Here is a 19,616-nt window from a genome sequence, read left to right on the forward strand (position 1 = left end):
CACAGCTCGTCGTACTATTGGTTTTGTCATGTGGGACATTAGAAACCAAGGACATATTCCGCAGTTATGCGTGGGGAGTGAGAGATATGTTCCCATTGTCTACCGGCATTATCGGGTGGGAGGATTGGTTGATTAATCGGCTAGATAGTTGAGCGGATAGTTGAGACTTTGTCTTTATTACATTTTATTATAATAATTTTATGAAAATATATTCAAAAAACTCATCAACCCGTGTGGATCAAATAAACAAATAAAAATTTAAAAATGTTACATTTATTATAATAATAATTTTATTAAATTATATTCAAAAATCTCATCATTATAAGTTACTTACATATTAAATTAAACTCTTTTTTTAACTTGTCTCTCAAATCATTTGCTTGGAAAAGACTTTATGCAAAATTGGGAAAAAACTCCCATTCCCTTGTGATTCAGAATAAACACAAATATGTTTTTTCAAATAACTAAGATCCTAAATTAAAACTTTTTCCAATTAGTAAGACAAAGGGGCAAAAACAATAAAAATCCTTGAATTGCTGATATAAATCAAATCTTATCTTCATGAGGACGTAGTTGAAACAGTAAAGACTGCACGGACTGGCAACCGCTTCTCGAGAAACATTGTTTTGCAAGCGCTTGACGTACGAAATGCGTTCAATAGTGTAAGATGGGCTGATATTCTCGATACACTGGAGAGCAAGTTCAGAGTTCTGCGCCATCTAATGGATATAATAGTTAGCCATTTGAAAAACCACGTGCTTGTCTATGAAACTCGCGACGTCCTTACAGTTTTTGTATTTGTACTTTAATTACAGTGCGTCGGCGAATTTATAATTGCGAGGCCCCTTGCATTACCGAATTTTAAAAATAAATAATTTACATTAACTTTATCATTTTATTTTTATGGTAATCAAATTAAAAGAAACACAAATTAAAATAAACGAATTTTCCTATTTTTAGCCTCACTGATCTTTTTTAAAATTATATCACAATTTGCACCAGCTAATAGTTTTGCTTCAATTGATAAAATTGCCAATGCAGATAGTTTTTCTTGACTCATACTTCGCAAATAGGTCTTAATCAATTTTAGCTTTGAGAAGCTTCTTTCTGCAGAAGCTAATTCTGGTTACTATATAAACATTAGGATAAACTTTCTCTAAATTATTTTCTTTTATGTACCGGACGAGTTACTTTATATCATTGATTGAGTCTAGTAAATGCGATTTTAAAAGCAACAGTTCCTCAAACAGTTTAAAAGGCAGAATGGTATCAGAACAATCATTTCTTCTTTGCTATTCTTTTTTCTTTAAATTTATATGTAATTTCGTAATTACTTTTTCCTACAAACAATTGGGCTTGTTCAGCGGTTTTTTCAAATCCAGTATTTCGATACTCTTTTACCCAATCACGAAATGAACGTAGACTATCAATAGACATCTTCAAGTTTATTTCATTCGAATGCCATAGTTTATTTATATTGCTAACTCGTAGCAAAATAAACTCGAAAGTTAGCATTTTATTCAACACTGCGTCACAATCGCTTAAAGTTCCAAAATCATCGGTTTGATTTTTCAAAAATATCGCTCTTACTGCTCCGATTCTACTCTCCCATCTGGTTTCAGATAAAGATCAATTTTAAGGTCAATTTTAATTTGGTTTTTACAAGATTCCAACGCTTGCTCGACTTTGAAAAACGCAAATAGATTTTATTGATGAACCCGAAAAACGTTTTCGCTGTTACAGAAGAATTAGCTGCATCAATCAAAAGTAAATTCCAGCTGTGGCAGCCAAAAGGCGTAAAAAATGCTCTTGAATTAATATTCAGGATTCTTTTTCTAACGCCTTTATTAATACCGACCATATTGGCACTGTTAAGACATTTCCAAATATATTCATTTTAATTTATTTGCATTTGAATTAATGTTAAATACTAATCTCTATTCACCACTTGCGCACTTCAACCGATAAAAACTCATCTCAAATTAACTACATGGCAACGCTTGCCTTTACCTCTTTTTGTAATACGGTTGTGCAATGCACTTTTGCTTTTGGTTTCTTTTTTTTTTGTTTACTCGCGAACAAAGACGGTCGGTTCGGTGAAGTGCGCAAGTGGCAATTAAACTTAATAAATTAATTTTTAATAAATAAGAAATAGTGAAATAATAGATCCCGTTTTTTTTTAATTTTGAAATAACAAAACATAGCTTTAAAAACTATTAAAGTTTCTTCATGGCGCCCGAGCAGGGACTATTTTAAAGTGTTTCTTTTAATTTTTAATCTGTTTTATTGTGAGTGTTTCTGGTTTTTAAATTAAGTTCACATTGCCACGCGGTCCACGTTTCTCTTTGTCATTAACAAACGGTACTGGTACCGCAACCTAATTTCAACGGTTTGCTGCTCCACCACCACCGCTGTTCAAAGCCGCAATTGTGCATCGCGGACCACGTTTATTTCCTCATTCAATAAACGATACTGGAACCGTAACCTAATTTCATTGGTTTGCTGCTCCATCACCATCGCTGCCAAAATCCGCAACGGTGCTTCACGGACCACGTTTATCATTTTTCGTAAATAAACGGCACTGGTACCGTAAAATAATTTCACCGGTTTGCTGTGTCACCACATTGCTGCCAAAAGATGCAACGGTGCTTTACGGACCACGTTTATCATCTTATTAAATAAACGGTACTGGTACAGCTGTTTCACCAACATCGCTGTTCATCAAATTTTCCAATCAATGGACTGTTGCTGCAATAGGAGACCAAAGGATCGTCAGGTAATAGAAATGTAGATGAGTGACAGTGCTTAAATAAAATTTAATTACAGCGGCAAAATCACCGCAAGCATAACAATTTTCCTTCATTATAGAATCCTAACAGCACTGCCATCTGCATTCTCTCTTTTTTGATTACAAGTACATTGCATTATATTAACAAAAAAATATAATATACATTATTAACATTATATTGAATTATATATTAACAATAAATAAAAAATATATCATTTACATTATACTGCATTCTATTAACAACGAATAAAATATACAATACAGCTAAACGTGAAGCACGTCGATTTACTTAGTCCAAAATTCTCTTTTCCTTTGTTGTCACTTGCGATCATTTATTTTCTAAAATGCCTACTAAAAAGCGATCACACTCTTTGCAATCTCCAAAGGCGGTAGATACCTTGATCCATAATCGAGAAGCAGTAGTTGCTGATATTTTAAGGTTAAAGGCAAATTTACTAGAAGGCATTGTTTCCAAAAGCCCTAGTGAACTAGAGTGTAGATTGGAAATACTTGACTCTTACATTGACAAAGCGATGCAATACCAGAGCAAAATATTTGACCTGGATCCTACTGATGACTATAGGGCTGTTTTAGAAAATGTTTGTGTTTCAACTAAGTCCTTGTTTTTACAAAAGTTGAAAAAACATCGCCTTGTTAGCGCCCCTGCAATCTCGCACCACTGTGGTCGACCGCAATTGAAGTTGCCAAGCATGCGACTACCAAAGTTCAGCGGCAAATACTGTGATTATAAAAATTTCATTAGTTTGTTTGAAAGCCTTGTTCATAGTGATGAAACTCTTACGGACATTGAAAAATTCAACCATTTACTGTCATGTTTGTCATATGAAGCTTTTGGTACTGTGAAGGCCTTTCAAGTCACTGAGAGGAATTATCCAAAAGCGTTAGCCAGTCTTAGGAAGGTGTACGACAACAATTATCTCATTTTTTCCGACAACATTAGCAAGCTTTTCGATCTCCCAGCAATTTACAAACCGTTTGCTGCAACTTTGCGCACTACAATCGACACTGTGTCTGCCATCTATGATTCCCTTCTTTCAATAGGAGATGCTAAGAATATCACCAATGCAATTCTTATTCATTTAGTCATGCAAAAGGTGGATTCAGTCACAAAATCAAAATGGGAAGAACAGCTGGACTACAACACTTTGCCATTATGGAGTGACTGTGAAGCAGCGCTTAATAAAAGGTTCCAACATCTATCAGCGGACGAGACCTCTTCTACAAAGCATAAAAAATCAGTGCCAGAGTGTGACCAAAAACCCGGTGTTAAACGGGACAAACGCAGCTTTAAATCCTCCTTTGCCTGCAACAAGCTGAATCAATCCAATGATCCCAAATGCGTATATTGTATGTCTAATATCCATATGATAACGAAGTGTACATCATTTGCTGAATTGCCTGCGTCACAACGGTTCGACGCAGTCAAGGCAATTCCAGCGTGCATAAACTGTTTAAAAAAAGGGCATTCTGTTTCAGCATGTAAATCATCACGTTGCAGAGTGTGTGCAGGACAACATCACACACTACTGCACAAATACACTCCAATTATCCCTCACGCAACTGTAAGTTCTGATTCCGATCGCGTTTTTGTAAATCATAGTGCTACTAATTGCGACCAGGTAATTTTGGCGACAGCACTAGTTACTGTAAAGAGTAAGTCTGGAGAGTACCGAACAGCCAGAGCCTTACTTGATTCCGGTTCTCAAACAAATTTTATGACCGAGGAGCTTGCACAACTATTGCAGTTAAGAAGGGAAGATGGATGCCTTACTTTAATTGGAATTGGTAAGATTAATACCACAGTTAAGCATAAGTTACATGCGACTGTGAGATCGCGAGTCAATTCTCATGAATTCTCAGCCGATTTTTGGGTATTGCGAACAATATCCACCTACCAACCAAATCATAATATCTCTACCGCCAATTGGAAGATTCCGGCAAACATTGACCTTGCTGATCCATATTTCTACAAGTCACAAAGAATTGATCTTCTTCTTGGTGCTGAAACGTTTTTCGAACTTCTATCAGTCGGACAAATAAAACAAAGTCCGAATCTCCCCACGCTGCAAAAAACATTACTCGGCTGGACTGTGTTTGGAAAATATCAAAGCAATAGAAATGTTGAGCCCCATGCTAATGCCTTAACTGTTTCACAAGATGATGACACTGTAGTTAGCTCATTGTTACAAAAATTTTGGGAACTTGAAGAAATTCCCAATAGTGAAAAAACCGCCACGCTCATACCTGAGCACAAACTTTGCGAGGACAAATTCTTGTCGTCAGTGCAACGCTTACCATCGGGGCGATTCAAAGTTTCTCTTCCTTTCAAGTCTGATTCCAGCAACCTTGGGCTATCATTTGAGACAGCTAAGCGTCGTTTCTTGTCACTAGAGTGTAGACTTTCTAAAGATGCTGCTCTGCATGATTTATATATGGACTTTATGAAAGAATACGTAAATCTAGGTCCCATGACTTTATCAACTCGTAACTTTTCTGTATCTCCCCACTACTTCATACCACATCAGTGCGTATTAAGACCACAAAGTACATCAACAAAACTTCGTGTAGTCTTCGATGCTTCTTCGAGAACATCAACTCCACTGTCATTAAACGACATATTAGTGGTGGGTCCGACGATACAAGAAGAATTGTACACAACGTTGCTTCGTTTCCGTATGCATAAATATGCATTAACTGCTGAAATTACTAAAATGTACCGTCAAGTTTTGATTGACGAGGCAGATCGCGCCTTTCAACGCATTCTGTGGAGGGAAAGTCCAAACGAAGAATTGAAGACTTACCAATTGAACACTGTGACATACGGAACATCATCTGCACCATTTTTAGCAACTCGATGTTTACGCCATCTAAGTGATCTTAATCAATCAACGCTTCCAATTGGTTCCAATGTAATTCGAACCGATTTCTATGTTGATGACTTGCTGACAGGTGCAGATTCATTTAATGAACTCGAAACAATTCGAATTTGGCAAGTCACCCAAATTCTGGAGACAGCTGGGTTCCAGTAAGCCAAATGGTTCTCAAACCATTCCACCTATCAGGACGATAAGCAGTTGAAAAAATCATTGAATATAACCGATATTGATACAACGAAAGCACTAGGCATACAGTGGCATACCACAAAAGATGTATTTAAGTTTCAGTTGGACGACACTTACCTAAATTTGCGTGCAACAAAAAGAAATATCTTATCGATATCAGCTCGTCTATTCGACCCCCTTGGCTTATTATGCCCAATTGTTGTGAAAGCAAAAATTTTATTGCAAGTGCTGTGGTTACAGAAACTTGACTGGGACGAATCCATACCCATGCGTCTTGACACTGCTTGGCAGGCCTTTAAGAATGATTTGAAACAGTTAAACTTAATTTCAATTCCGCGGTATGTTAATTTGCATTTTAAAGTTAAATGCCAAATTCATGGTTTCGCTGATGCATCAGTGCGAGCATATGGTTGCTGTCTATACGTAAGATGTGAAACGTTAAATGGTTTCAAGTGTGAGTTGCTTACTGCTAAATCAAAAGCTGCTCCTCTGAAAAGCAAATCTTTACCTCGGTTAGAGTTATGCGCTGCATATTTGCTCTCCAAATTGTGGAATAGAATCCGTTTAATGTTCCATCACAACATCGACCAGGTAACTTTTTGGATCGATACATCGATTACACTACATTGGATCAAAACGCATCCGTCAACACTTTCAACATTCGTGGCGAACAGGGTTTCAGAGATACAAGAATGGTCAACTAATATAACATGGCGACACGTGCAGTCACAGCACAATCCTGCTGACATAGTATCCAAAGGATGTAACGTTACTGAACTAGTCAGTTCAATTTGGCAAGCTGGGCCTGAATACCTGTCGCAAGATGTTGCCAAGTGGCCAATTAAAATAGCGCCAATAATCACTTCGGAGCAAGTATCTCTGGAAACAAGGAAAATAAGAGCTGTGTTTATCGTATCGGAAGAACCCTCAAACGCAATTTTAAAATTAGTCGGTACTCAGTCATCATACATGAAGCTAATGCGAATTGTTGCGTATATACTCCGATTCATAAATCGCGCTAGGAAATGTCAAAAAGAGATATCACTAATCCTAAGTGTCAAAGAATTAAATGACGCTTTCTTAAAGGTCGTGGAACAGGTTCAAACTAGTCTCTGATTTAATTTCTAATTGTTTTATTCTTTGTCTTAAAAGGTTCGTAGGACGGAGAGGATTGCCAGAGCGAATTTACTGCGACAACGCAACGAATTTCGTGGGAGCCTGCCGAGAGCTAAAAGAACTGCAACAAACGTTCAAAGTACAGAAAGACCAGCTGGTGTCATATGCTGCATAAGAAGGAATCGAGTTTGTCTTCATACCGCCTCGCGCACCACATTTCGGAGGATTGTGGGAAGCCGCCGTCAAGTCCGCGAAATATCTATTACTACGAACAGCGGGCAGCGCAATGCTTACCAACGAGGAACTGCAAACACTGGCAATACAGGTAGAAGCTGTTCTCAATTCAAGACCAATCGAACCTCTCAGCCAAGATCCAAACGACGGTCAAGCGCTAACACCAGCACACCTACTAATAGGGGATTCTCTGCGCACGCTGCTGCAAGAATCAGCGCTCGACGTGCAAAACAGCGGTCTGAATTATGCGCAGAGATGACGGCTGCTATGCGAGCTCAAACGCACATTTTGGCGGGCCTGGTCCAAGGACTATATCCTCACCTTGCAAACAAAAACCAAATGGATCTTGGATCAGCCGAACATAGCAGTCGACCGTCTCGTCGTTGTCCACGAAGACAATCTTCCCCCTCACCAATGGCTGATCGGTAGGGTTCAAGGTACGGTAGTCGGGAGCGACGGCAAGGTGCGCGTGGCAGATATTAGAACAAAAAACGGAGTCATCAGAAGGCCAATCCACAAATTGGGGTTGCTTCCAACTTGAACATCTATGGTGCTTCAACCTGGCCGGTGTTAAGACATTTACAAATATACAAATGTTTACAAATATTAATGTTAAATACTAATCTCTATTCACCACTTGCGCACTTCAACCGATAAAAACTCATCTCAAATTAACTACATGGCAACGCTTGCCTTTACCTCTTTTTGTAATACGGTTATGCAATGCACTTTTGCTTTTGGTTTCTTTCTTTTTTTTTACTCGCGAACAAAGACGGTCGGTTCGGTGAAGTGCGCAAGTGGCAATTAAACTTAATAAATTAATTTTTAATAAATAAGAAATAGTGAAATAATAGATCCCGTTTTATTTTAATTTTGAAATAACAAAACATAGCTTTAAAAACTATTAAAGTTTCTTCAGGCACCATTATCATAACACTGGCCTCGACAATTTTAGATATCTAAACCAAATTTGTTCAATTCTTGTAGTAACGAATTTGTTAAACACTTTCCCGTTGTTTCAGCGACAGCAATAAACCCAACAAAGTGTTCCTCTATAGATCCGGCCAAGGAATTGCAAAATCTTAGCATTAATGACATTTACTCAACGCGGCTCACGTCTCTGGTGCAATCGAGCGTAATATTTTGCTTGTTTAACTCTGTCTATAATTTCGTCAATAACTGTCTTAGACATTAATTCAATTAATTAATTTGTAATTCCGGGACTCGAAAAATGTTGCGAAATTTGGTGGTCACTAATACGTTGCAAGTGCCCCCGTAGTGTAAGATCATATTTGGATAACAACTTAAATAGATCTATGAAATTACCACTATTTACATTATCGTCCATACTAAGGGATTCTCGACGAACTCTAAATGATAGATAATGAGAGACTTAAAATTTTATTATGTCTATCAATCTTTCTAACAAGTTTAAATTTGGTTTTTGAATTAAGTACATAACTTTAGTAGACTTTATTTAAATAACTTTAATTTACTTTATTTAACTGAACAAAATATTTAATAACATAACTTTAATATACTTTATTTAACTGAACAAAATATTTAATCACGACGCTATCCAACTGACGCTATTCAACGAACTTCCGTTACTCTCGTTCTGCTAGAACTAAATCACCTTGCTCATATTTCGTTGGTTTCCTGTGTTTATCGTCAAAACGCTTTTTCGCGTTTACCCGTTTACTATCGGTGTTATTAGCAACAAGTAATCGTCGGCGGTGGAGTTCTTCTTGGGTGATGGGAATAGTATCGTCTTCATCTTGGAGAATTTGGATCAGCTTGTTACCTAATATGTCGCGTGGCTTGAATCCAAAAAGCAATTCGTTTGGAGATTTTCCCGTCGTTTGGCTAATCAGTGAGTTCAATGTACATTGAATGCTTCGTAGTTGCTCGTCCCAGGTTCGGTCATCTTGTGTTGATGGTTGCAGCATGGATGAAACGGTGCGATTAAATCATTCGACTTGGCCATTGGCTCGTGGCGTACGCACTGCGTTGCGTATGTGTTTGATTTGTTGATCGTTACAGTATCTTTCAAATTCTTTTGACGTAAAGGCGGTACCACGATCACTTATTATATTTTCAGGGGTTCCAACGTAACTGGTAACTTCATTCAGAATGGCGATGACTTGTTTAGTGTTCGTACTTTTCACTGGTCTAACGATGACAAATTTTGTGAAACTGTCCACAATAACCAGGTGGTCAATGTGTATTGTTTTGAACGGAATAGGCTCCATTTTGTCGCAATGTAACTCACCTTCCTTTTTACCTTCTCAACGCTTAGTGAAGGCGCAATCAATGCACGCTTTCACAAAAGATTTGACAAAGTTTCCCATTCGAGCGAACCACATAGACCGTAGTAAGTATTCAATCGTTCGGTCAACGCTTAAGTATCCTGTTTTAACATGTGCATCATGTGTCACCTTCCATCACAAAGCCTTTGGTATTACGAAGAGCTGTTGGTTTTTATACCGTTTGTACAGTCGTTCGTTAATTATTTAATAGTCGTTAATAATGTCTGAATCCTTCTCCTCAATTTTCATTACGACTTGTTGAAGTTTGCTATCTTGTAATTGCATACTGTAAGGCCAATCTGCCTCAGTTATTTCCGCCTTCCAGACTCGCAAAGTCGCTTCCTCAAGATCGCAACAGTCTTCGTTAGGCATACGACTTAGTGCGTCGACGTGCGCCATTCGTTGCTTGCACTCGCGTCTGTATGCACTTGATGGTCAGCTTCTACTCGATAGCCCATTATAACTGGTCCGGTTGTTAGTGCTTCATTTAGACTCACAAAGGAGTTTGTTTATTGATCTGTCCATTTAAAGACGGCGTTTTTCTTAAGTAATTGTCGCAACGGTTCGGATATAATTGCGTAGCCTGGTATAAACTTACGGAAATATCCCGTTAACCCTAAATAGCGCCGCACCTCTGCTTGCGTTGTAGGCATGTTGAAATTTCGGATGGCTTCGATTTTGATTTCACCCGGCGTTATCCCGTTGGGTCCCAACTGATGTCCCAATAATTGGATAGTATCTTTCAGAAATTCGCATTTTTTTAAATTCAATGTTGAATTAAATTCTTTTATTACACCTAAAATTCGTTGGAAACTCCGAGAAGTTCTTCTTCATCGTTGCCGCCGACAAGCATATCGTTCATGTAGTGAATCATATCACTGGATTCCAAGCGCGTCTTAATTTTCGCCATCAATTGTAGAAACAGGACTGGTGCGTTCTTCAGCCCGAACGGCATCCGTTTAAACTCATACAGACCATCAGAAACCACAACTGCAGTATATTTACGACTGTTACGTTCGATAGGAATTTGATAATAACCACAGTTAAGATCTAACGATATGTACATAGATTCGATACTTCGTTGCTTCTTGTAAACTTTCTTCGATATTGGGCATTGGGTAGCATTCTTTTCGAGTGAATTGATTAATCCGACGGTAGTCCTCGCAAAATCGATGTTCGCCATTCTTTTTCTTCACAAGCAACATTGGACTCGCATAACTTGATTCAGACGGAGCTATAAAGTCATTGTCGAGCAACTCTTGAATTTTCTTCGCAACGATTTCTTTTTTCGGTTCCGGAACTCTATACGGGACTTGTGCGATCACCTCGTTGGTCGTTAACTCAATTTTCATTTCGACTACATTAGTTTTGCCGATTCCATCCATACCTGTAGCGAAACATTCTCGGAATTCATTAATCACCTCTAACAGCTTTCCCTTAGAATCTGAATTTACAGTGTCCGTACACACGTCATCTTCCGTTATTGGACTAAGTTTATTAATTTTACACGTCGTTTTTACTTTGTCTTCGAATTTGAACTGTCCGTTGTCATATACGGCGCGTATATTTTCGCTATTGCATATTTCGTCCCCTATAGATCGTAATTCAACACACAATCTTTGAAGACGTGAAACGTCAACGGTTTTTCAACCTCATCGATTTTCAAATCCGTGTCGATTTGTATCTCAGATCGTTCTATACCACCACCGAATCCACCGATGGTAAATAGGTTTTTGCTGCGCGTACCACCAATATCGTTGGCAAATGTTTCCCGGACCATATTACATTCGCTTCCAGTATCAATAAATGCAATGGCTTGCTTGCCACCAATCGTTATTTTCTTAAGAAATTTATTGTCGATAATACTTGTTTTTCGCATGGAAGCTGATGGTTGTCTGCAATTTTGCTGTTCATTTTTGGGGTGCACCTTATTACAATCTATACAACGAGGACGTTTTGGGGGTCTTGCACAATTTACTGACAAGTGCCCTGACTTACCACATTGTAATACATAACATTCTTTGCCTTACTGAACGATTGTATTACAATTTTGTAAAAAGTTCTCGCATGCTTCACGCATTTCTTTAACGGATACGAATTTTTGTGGAGCAATCGCCATTTGTAGTTCTCGATGTTTTAATCCTTCTCGGGCGTATTTCGTGATAGCCATCTCACTAAGATTATGACGTCGTCATAGCGCAGAAACACGAAAAATGAACTCAGTTATTGTTTCGTTTTGCCTTCGAGCAACGCGCGACATATTGTAATGTATATCCTCTTCATCGTATTCGCAACCGAACTCGGTGACAAGCTCATTTGAGAACTCCTTCCAAGTATAATGCATTCTTGGTGATGCGGCCACCCACATGCGCGCCACACCCTTCAAACGGCTATACACTGCAAGAAGCACACTTTTTTCGGGCCACGCATATACAGACATAACAGCTTCAACACGTTCGACAAATTGCGTAGCCGTAATAGAATCTTCATTCGTTGGGTCGAATTTGGGCAAGACTTCTGCGATTTCTCGTATAGAGTGCGCGTTACGGTCCTTACTAGGCATTTCTGAAGTACTGTTTTGATTGTTTTTAACGTTATTCTGGTTAATGGCTACTTGTTGAACCATTTGCCGCAGTTCGCTAATTTGTTTTCTCAATTCTTCGTTTTCACCCCGCAATTCCTCATTATCGTTTGTAAATTGCAAAACTACGCCGCTTGACTTCACGTGTTCAGTTAATCGTGCAACTAATTCCGCCTTATTGCCTGTAGTTAATAACTCTTGCTGTTGTAAGAAGTCCTTCAACTGTTCCTTCGTCAGTGACTCGATGGTCACCATCATTACGTATATATCTGCGTTCGTTTTTTTTTTATTTTTCTGCGCCAAATATTTAAACTTACGTTTTAATTACTCCCCTTTAGGGCATTGATTCAATCCCACTTCTGAACTTTAAATGTGGTTTTTGAGTTAAGTACATAACTTTAGTAGACTTTATTTAAATAACTTTAATTTACTTTATTTAACTGAACAAAATATTTAATAACATAACTTTAATATACTTTATTTAACTGAACAAAATATTTAATCACGACGCTATCCAACTGACGCTATTCAACGAACTTCCGTTACTCTCGTTCTGCTAGAACTAAATCACCTTGCTCATATTTCGTTGGTTTCCTGTGTTTATCGTCAAAACGCTTTTTCGCGTTTACCCGTTTACTATCGGTGTTATTAGCAACAAGTAATCGTCGGCGGTGGAGTTCTTCTTGGGTGATGGGAATAGTATCGTCTTCATCTTGGAGAATTTGGATCAGCTTGTTACCTAATATGTCGCGTGGCTTGAATCTAAAAAGCAATTCGTTTGGAGATTTTCGTTTGACTAATCAGTGAGTTCAATGTACATTGAATGCTTCGTAGTTGCTCGTCCCAGGTTCGGTCATCTTGTGTTGATGGTTGCAGCATGGATGAAACGGTGCGATTAAATCGTTCGACTTGGCCATTGGCTCGTGGCGTACGCACTGCGTTGCGTATGTGTTTGATTTGTTGATCGTTACAGTATATTTCAAATTCTTTTGACGTAAAGGCGGTACCACGATCACTTATTATATTTTCAGGGGTTCCAACGTAACTGGTAACTTCATTCAGAATGGCGATGACTTGTTTAGTGTTCGTACTTTTCACTGGTCTAACGATGACAAATTTTGTGAAACTGTCCACAATAACCAGGTGGTCAATGTGTATTGTTTTGAACGGAATAGGCTCCATTTTGTCGCAATGTAACTCACCTTCCTTTTTACCTTCTCAACGCTTAGTGAAGGCGCAATCAATGCACGCTTTCACAAAAGATTTGACAAAGTTTCCCATTCGAGCGAACCACATAGACCGTAGTAAGTATTCAATCGTTCGGTCAACGCTTAAGTATCCTGTTTTAACATGTGCATCATGTGTCACCTTCCATCACAAAGCCTTTGGTATTACGAAGAGCTGTTGGTTTTTATACCGTTTGTACAGTCGTTCGTTAATTATTTAATAGTCGTTAATAATGTCTGAATCCTTCTCCTCAATTTTCATTACGACTTGTTGAAGTTTGCTATCTTGTAATTGCATACTGTAAGGCCAATCTGCCTCAGTTATTTCCGCCTTCCAGACTCGCAAAGTCGCTTCCTCAAGATCGCAACAGTCTTCGTTAGGCATACGACTTAGTGCGTCGACGTGCGCCATTCGTTGCTTGCACTCGCGTCTGTATGCACTTGATGGTCAGCTTCTACTCGATAGCCCATTATAACTGGTCCGGTTGTTAGTGCTTCATTTAGACTCACAAAGGAGTTTGTTTATTGATCTGTCCATTTAAAGACGGCGTTTTTCTTAAGTAATTGTCGCAACGGTTCGGATATAATTGCGTAGCCTGGTATAAACTTACGGAAATATCCCGTTAACCCTAAATAGCGCCGCACCTCTGCTTGCGTTGTAGGCATGTTGAAATTTCGGATGGCTTCGATTTTGATTTCACCCGGCGTTATCCCGTTGGGTCCCAACTGATGTCCCAATAATTGGATAGTATCTTTCAGAAATTCGCATTTTTTTAAATTCAATGTTGAATTAAATTCTTTTATTACACCTAAAATTCGTTGGAAACTCCGAGAAGTTCTTCTTCATCGTTGCCGCCGACAAGCATATCGTTCATGTAGTGAATCATATCACTGGATTCCAAGCGCGTCTTAATTTTCGCCATCAATTGTAGAAACAGGACTGGTGCGTTCTTCAGCCCGAACGGCATCCGTTTAAACTCATACAGACCATCAGAAACCACAACTGCAGTATATTTACGACTGTTACGTTCGATAGGAATTTGATAATAACCACAGTTAAGATCTAACGATATGTACATAGATTCGATACTTCGTTGCTTCTTGTAAACTTTCTTCGATATTGGGCATTGGGTAGCATTCTTTTCGAGTGAATTGATTAATCCGACGGTAGTCCTCGCAAAATCGATGTTCGCCATTCTTTTTCTTCACAAGCAACATTGGACTCGCATAACTTGATTCAGACGGAGCTATAAAGTCATTGTCGAGCAACTCTTGAATTTTCTTCGCAACGATTTCTTTTTTCGGTTCCGGAACTCTATACGGGACTTGTGCGATCACCTCGTTGGTCGTTAACTCAATTTTCATTTCGACTACATTAGTTTTGCCGATTCCATCCATACCTGTAGCGAAACATTCTCGGAATTCATTAATCACCTCTAACAGCTTTCCCTTAGAATCTGAATTTACAGTGTCCGTACACACGTCATCTTCCGTTATTGGACTAAGTTTATTAATTTTACACGTCGTTTTTACTTTGTCTTCGAATTTGAACTGTCCGTTGTCATATATGGCGCGTATATTTTCGCTATTGAATATTTCGTCCCCTATAGATCGTAATTCAACACACCATCTTTGAAGACGTGAAACGTCAACGGTTTTTCAACCTCATCGATTTTCAAATCCGTGTCGATTTGTATCTCAGATCGTTCTATACCACCACCGAATCCACCGATGGTAAATAGGTTTTTGCTGCGCGTACCACCAATATCGTTGGCAAATGTTTCCCGGACCATATTACATTCGCTTCCAGTATCAATAAATGCAATGGCTTGCTTGCCACCAATCGTTATTTTCTTAAGAAATTTATTGTCGATAATACTTGTTTTTCGCATGAAAGCTGATGGTTTTCTGCAATTTTGCTGTTCATTTTTGGGGTGCACCTTATTACAATCTATACAACGAGGACGTTTTGGGGGTCTTGCACAATTTACTGACAAGTGCCCTGACTCACCACATTGTAATACATAACATTCTTTGCCTTACTGAACGATTGTATTCTTTGTTCGCTTTCACGCGCATTATGAAAAGGCTTTTCGTTTATCTTAATACAATTTTGTAAAAAGTTCTCGCATGCTTCACGCATTTCTTTAACGGATACGAATTTTTGTGGAGCAATCGCCATTTGTAGTTCTCGATGTTTTAATCCTTCTCGGGCGTATTTCGTGATAGCCATCTCACTAAGATTATGACGTCGTCATAGCGCAGAAACACGAAAAATGAACTCAGTTATTGTTTCGTTTTGCCTTCGGGCAACGCGCGACATATTGTAATGTATATCCGCTTCATCGTATTCGCAACCGAACTCGGTGACAAGCTCATTTGAGAACTCCTTCCAAGTATAATGCATTCTTGGTGATGCGGCCACCCACATGCGCGCCACACCCTTCAAACGGCTATACACTGCAAGAAGCACACTTTTTTCGGGCCACGCATATACAGACATAACAGCTTCAACACGTTCGACAAATTGCGTAGCCGTAATAGAATCTTCATTCGTTGGGTCGAATTTGGGCAAGACTTCTGCGATTTCTCGTATAGAGTGCGCGTTACGGTCCTTACTAGGCATTTCTGAAGTACTGTTTTGATTGTTTTTAACGTTATTCTGGTTAATGGCTACTTGTTGAACCATTTGCCGCAGTTCGCTAATTTGTTTTCTCAATTCTTCGTTTTCACCCCGCAATTCCTCATTATCGTTTGTAAATTGCAAAACTACGCCGCTTGACTTCACGTGTTCAGTTAATCGTGCAACTAATTCCGCCTTATTGCCTGTAGTTAATAACTCTTGCTGTTGTAAGAAGTCCTTCAACTGTTCCTTCGTCAGTGACTCGATGGTCACCATCATTACGTATATATCTGCGTTCGTTTTTTTTTTATTTTTCTGCGCCAAATATTTAAACTTACGTTTTAATTACTCCCCTTTAGGGCATTGATTCAATCCCACTTCTGAACTTTAAATGTGGTTTTTGAGTTAAGTACATAACTTTAGTAGACTTTATTTAAATAACTTTAATTTACTTTATTTAACTGAACAAAATATTTAATAACATAACTTTAATATACTTTATTTAACTGAACAAAATATTTAATCACGACGCTATCCAACTGACGCTATTCAACGAACTTCCGTTACTCTCGTTCTGCTAGAACTAAATCACCTTGCTCATATTTCGTTGGTTTCCTGTGTTTATCGTCAAAACGCTTTTTCGCGTTTACCCGTTTACTATCGGTGTTATTAGCAACAAGTAATCGTCGGCGGTGGAGTTCTTCTTGGGTGATGGGAATAGTATCGTCTTCATCTTGGAGAATTTGGATCAGCTTGTTACCTAATATGTCGCGTGGCTTGAATCCAAAAAGCAATTCGTTTGGAGTTTTTCCCGTCGTTTGGCTAATCAGTGAGTTCAATGTACATTGAATGCTTCGTAGTTGCTCGTCCCAGGTTCGGTCATCTTGTGTTGATGGTTGCAGCATGGATGAAACGGTGCGATTAAATCGTTCGACTTGGCCATTGGCTCGTGGCGTACGCACTGCGTTGCGTATGTGTTTGATTTGTTGATCGTTACAGTATATTTCAAATTCTTTTGACGTAAAGGCGGTACCACGATCACTTATTATATTTTCAGGGGTTCCAACGTAACTGGTAACTTCATTCAGAATGGCGATGACTTGTTTAGTGTTCGTACTTTTCACTGGTCTAACGATGACAAATTTTGTGAAACTGTCCACAATAACCAGGTGGTCAATGTGTATTGTTTTGAACGGAATAGGCTCCATTTTGTCGCAATGTAACTCACCTTCCTTTTTACCTTCTCAACGCTTAGTGAAGGCGCAATCAATGCACGCTTTCACAAAAGATTTGACAAAGTTTCCCATTCGAGCGAACCACATAGACCGTAGTAAGTATTCAATCGTTCGGTCAACGCTTAAGTATCCTGTTTTAACATGTGCATCATATGTCACCTTCCATCACAAAGCCTTTGGTATTACGAAGAGCTGTTGGTTTTTATACCGTTTGTACAGTCGTCCGTTAATTATTTTATAGTCGTTAATAATGTCTGAATCCTTCACCTCAATTTTCATTACGACTTGTTGAAGTTTGCTATCTTGTAATTGCATACTGTAAGGCCAATCTGCCTCAGTTATTTCCGCCTTCCAGACTCGCAAAGTCGCTTCCTCAAGATCGCAACAGTCTTCGTTAGGCATACGACTTAGTGCGTCGACGTGTGCCATTCGTTGCTCGCACTCGCGTCTGTATGCACTTGATGGTCAGCTTCTACTCGGTAGCCCGTTATAACTGGTCCGGTTGTTAGTGCTTCATTTAGACTCACAAAGAAGTTTGTTTATTGATCTGTCCATTTAAAGACGGCGTTTTTCTTAAGTAATTGTCGCAACGGTTCGGATATAATTGCGTAGCCTGGTATAAACTTACGGAAATATCCCGTTAACCCTAAATAGCGCACCGCACCTCTGCTTGCGTTGTAGGCATGTTGAAATTTCGGATGGCTTCGATTTTGATTTCACCCGGCGTTATCCCGTTGGGTCCCAACTGATGTCCCAATAATTGGATAGTATCTTTCAGAAATTCGCATTTTTTTAAATTCAATGTTAAATTAAATTCTTTTATTACACCTAAAATTCGTTGGAAACTCCGAGAAGTTCTTCTTCATCGTTGCCGCCGACAAGCATTGGTCGTTGGTCGTTAACTCAATTTTCATTTCGACTACATTAGTTTTGCCGATTCCATCCATACCTGTAGCGAAACATTCTCGGAATTCATTAATCACCTCTAACAGCTTTCCCTTAGAATCTGAATTTACATTGTCCGTACAGACGTCATCTTCCGTTATTGGACTAAGTTTATTAATTTTACACGTCGTTTTTACTTTGTCTTCGAATTTGAACTGTCCGTTGTCATATACGGCGCGTATATTTTCGCTATTGAATATTTCGTCCCCTATAGATCGTAATTCAACACACAATCTTTGAAGACGTGGAACGTCAGCGGTTTTTCAACCTCATCGATTTTCAAATCCGTGTCCATTTGTATTCAACGAACGCTATTCAACGAACTTCCGTTACTCTCGTTCACTCGCTTTTGACATTCGCTGTTATACATATGTTAGATGACCACACGTTGTTAAAATATTAAGGGGCCCAGTTGTGCGTTTCTGATGTAGGTTAACACAAGTAATACCAATACTTTTGCGATTCTCTAATCAATTTCTCATTTTCCTTATCTACCATATGGTTTTTCCGTGTGTGATTCGTTTATAAAATTCTATCCAATTAATCATGCACTGTCTGTGCCCCTGACTTTGTTCATGTCTTTACAATATGCGACTTAAATCATTCCAGTCACAGCATACTTCTTTTACCATCTGTGTCTGCTTATACGAAAAAAGTCTACATGGAAAGCAGTAGACTTTATATAGGTACTTAAAGTAAACTAACCATATGCAACGTTGCGTTTCATCGTTACTTGATTTTCGAGTAAAATAAAAATTAGAAAAATGTCTTTTATGAAAATCCTTATGATAACTTTCATCAGATTTTTCTACGTTTCTGAGGGCCATAACGAATTAAATCATGACATTGCGAAGTCGTTATTGGAAACTTCCACCTTCCCGGATATAAGTTAATAAATGACGCTCTTAATTGAACTAATTGCTCTTAATTTTTCAAATCACTTTTTTTTCTCAATTTCGAATGTTTTATGGAGTTCAGTGAGTTTGTTAATAGAAACTTCACCAGTGTCTAAAGTTGATGTTGAAATTTGGACATTAAATTCTTTGGACTTTGAAGTAAGTCCTGCTTCACAACATTGTTTAAAAGATTTATCAGACTGTGAAGTAGAAGTTCCTAATGGTTTCTTAAGAAACTTTTTCATACTAGCACTCATAGCTTGGTTAGACGTAATCATTTCAACATTTCTTTTTCTTTTAGAAGCGCCGGATTCCCATTTTCTTCCTATATCTCTATCTCTAGAGTGTTCTGCAGACATGATGACCTAGAAAGTATTTTTTGTAAATTGAATTTGTAAGTACTCTACTATTGCTAAAGAATAAGAAGTGTGGCAATACATGACAGATATTTTGTTTCATCCAATCACTAAATTAATACCAAACCAACATTTGATTTTAATTTAATAGTAATAAATACCTGTGCTCACAACCTTTTTTCGTGTACTATTAAGCAAAACAATCAATATAATCTTTGGTTATT

The 19,616-nt window shown here is 38.4% G+C and overlaps 1 protein-coding gene across 1 annotated transcript; it reads left to right on the forward strand.

Annotated features, from left to right (window-relative positions):
- Positions 1–3,132: 3,132 nt before the first annotated feature.
- On the forward strand, positions 3,133–7,650 carry LOC119666116. Its single transcript, XM_038075394.1, has 3 exons — positions 3,133–5,718; positions 5,872–6,969; positions 7,024–7,650. Exons 1-3 carry the CDS (start codon positions 3,133–3,135, stop codon positions 7,648–7,650), a joined length of 4,311 nt encoding a protein of 1,436 aa, XP_037931322.1.
- The last annotated feature ends 11,966 nt before the right edge of the window (positions 7,651–19,616 follow it).

Source organism: Teleopsis dalmanni, chromosome 1, assembly GCF_002237135.1.
Source record: "Teleopsis dalmanni isolate 2A chromosome 1, ASM223713v2, whole genome shotgun sequence".
In the NCBI taxonomy this organism is placed as follows: domain Eukaryota; kingdom Metazoa; phylum Arthropoda; class Insecta; order Diptera; family Diopsidae; genus Teleopsis; species Teleopsis dalmanni.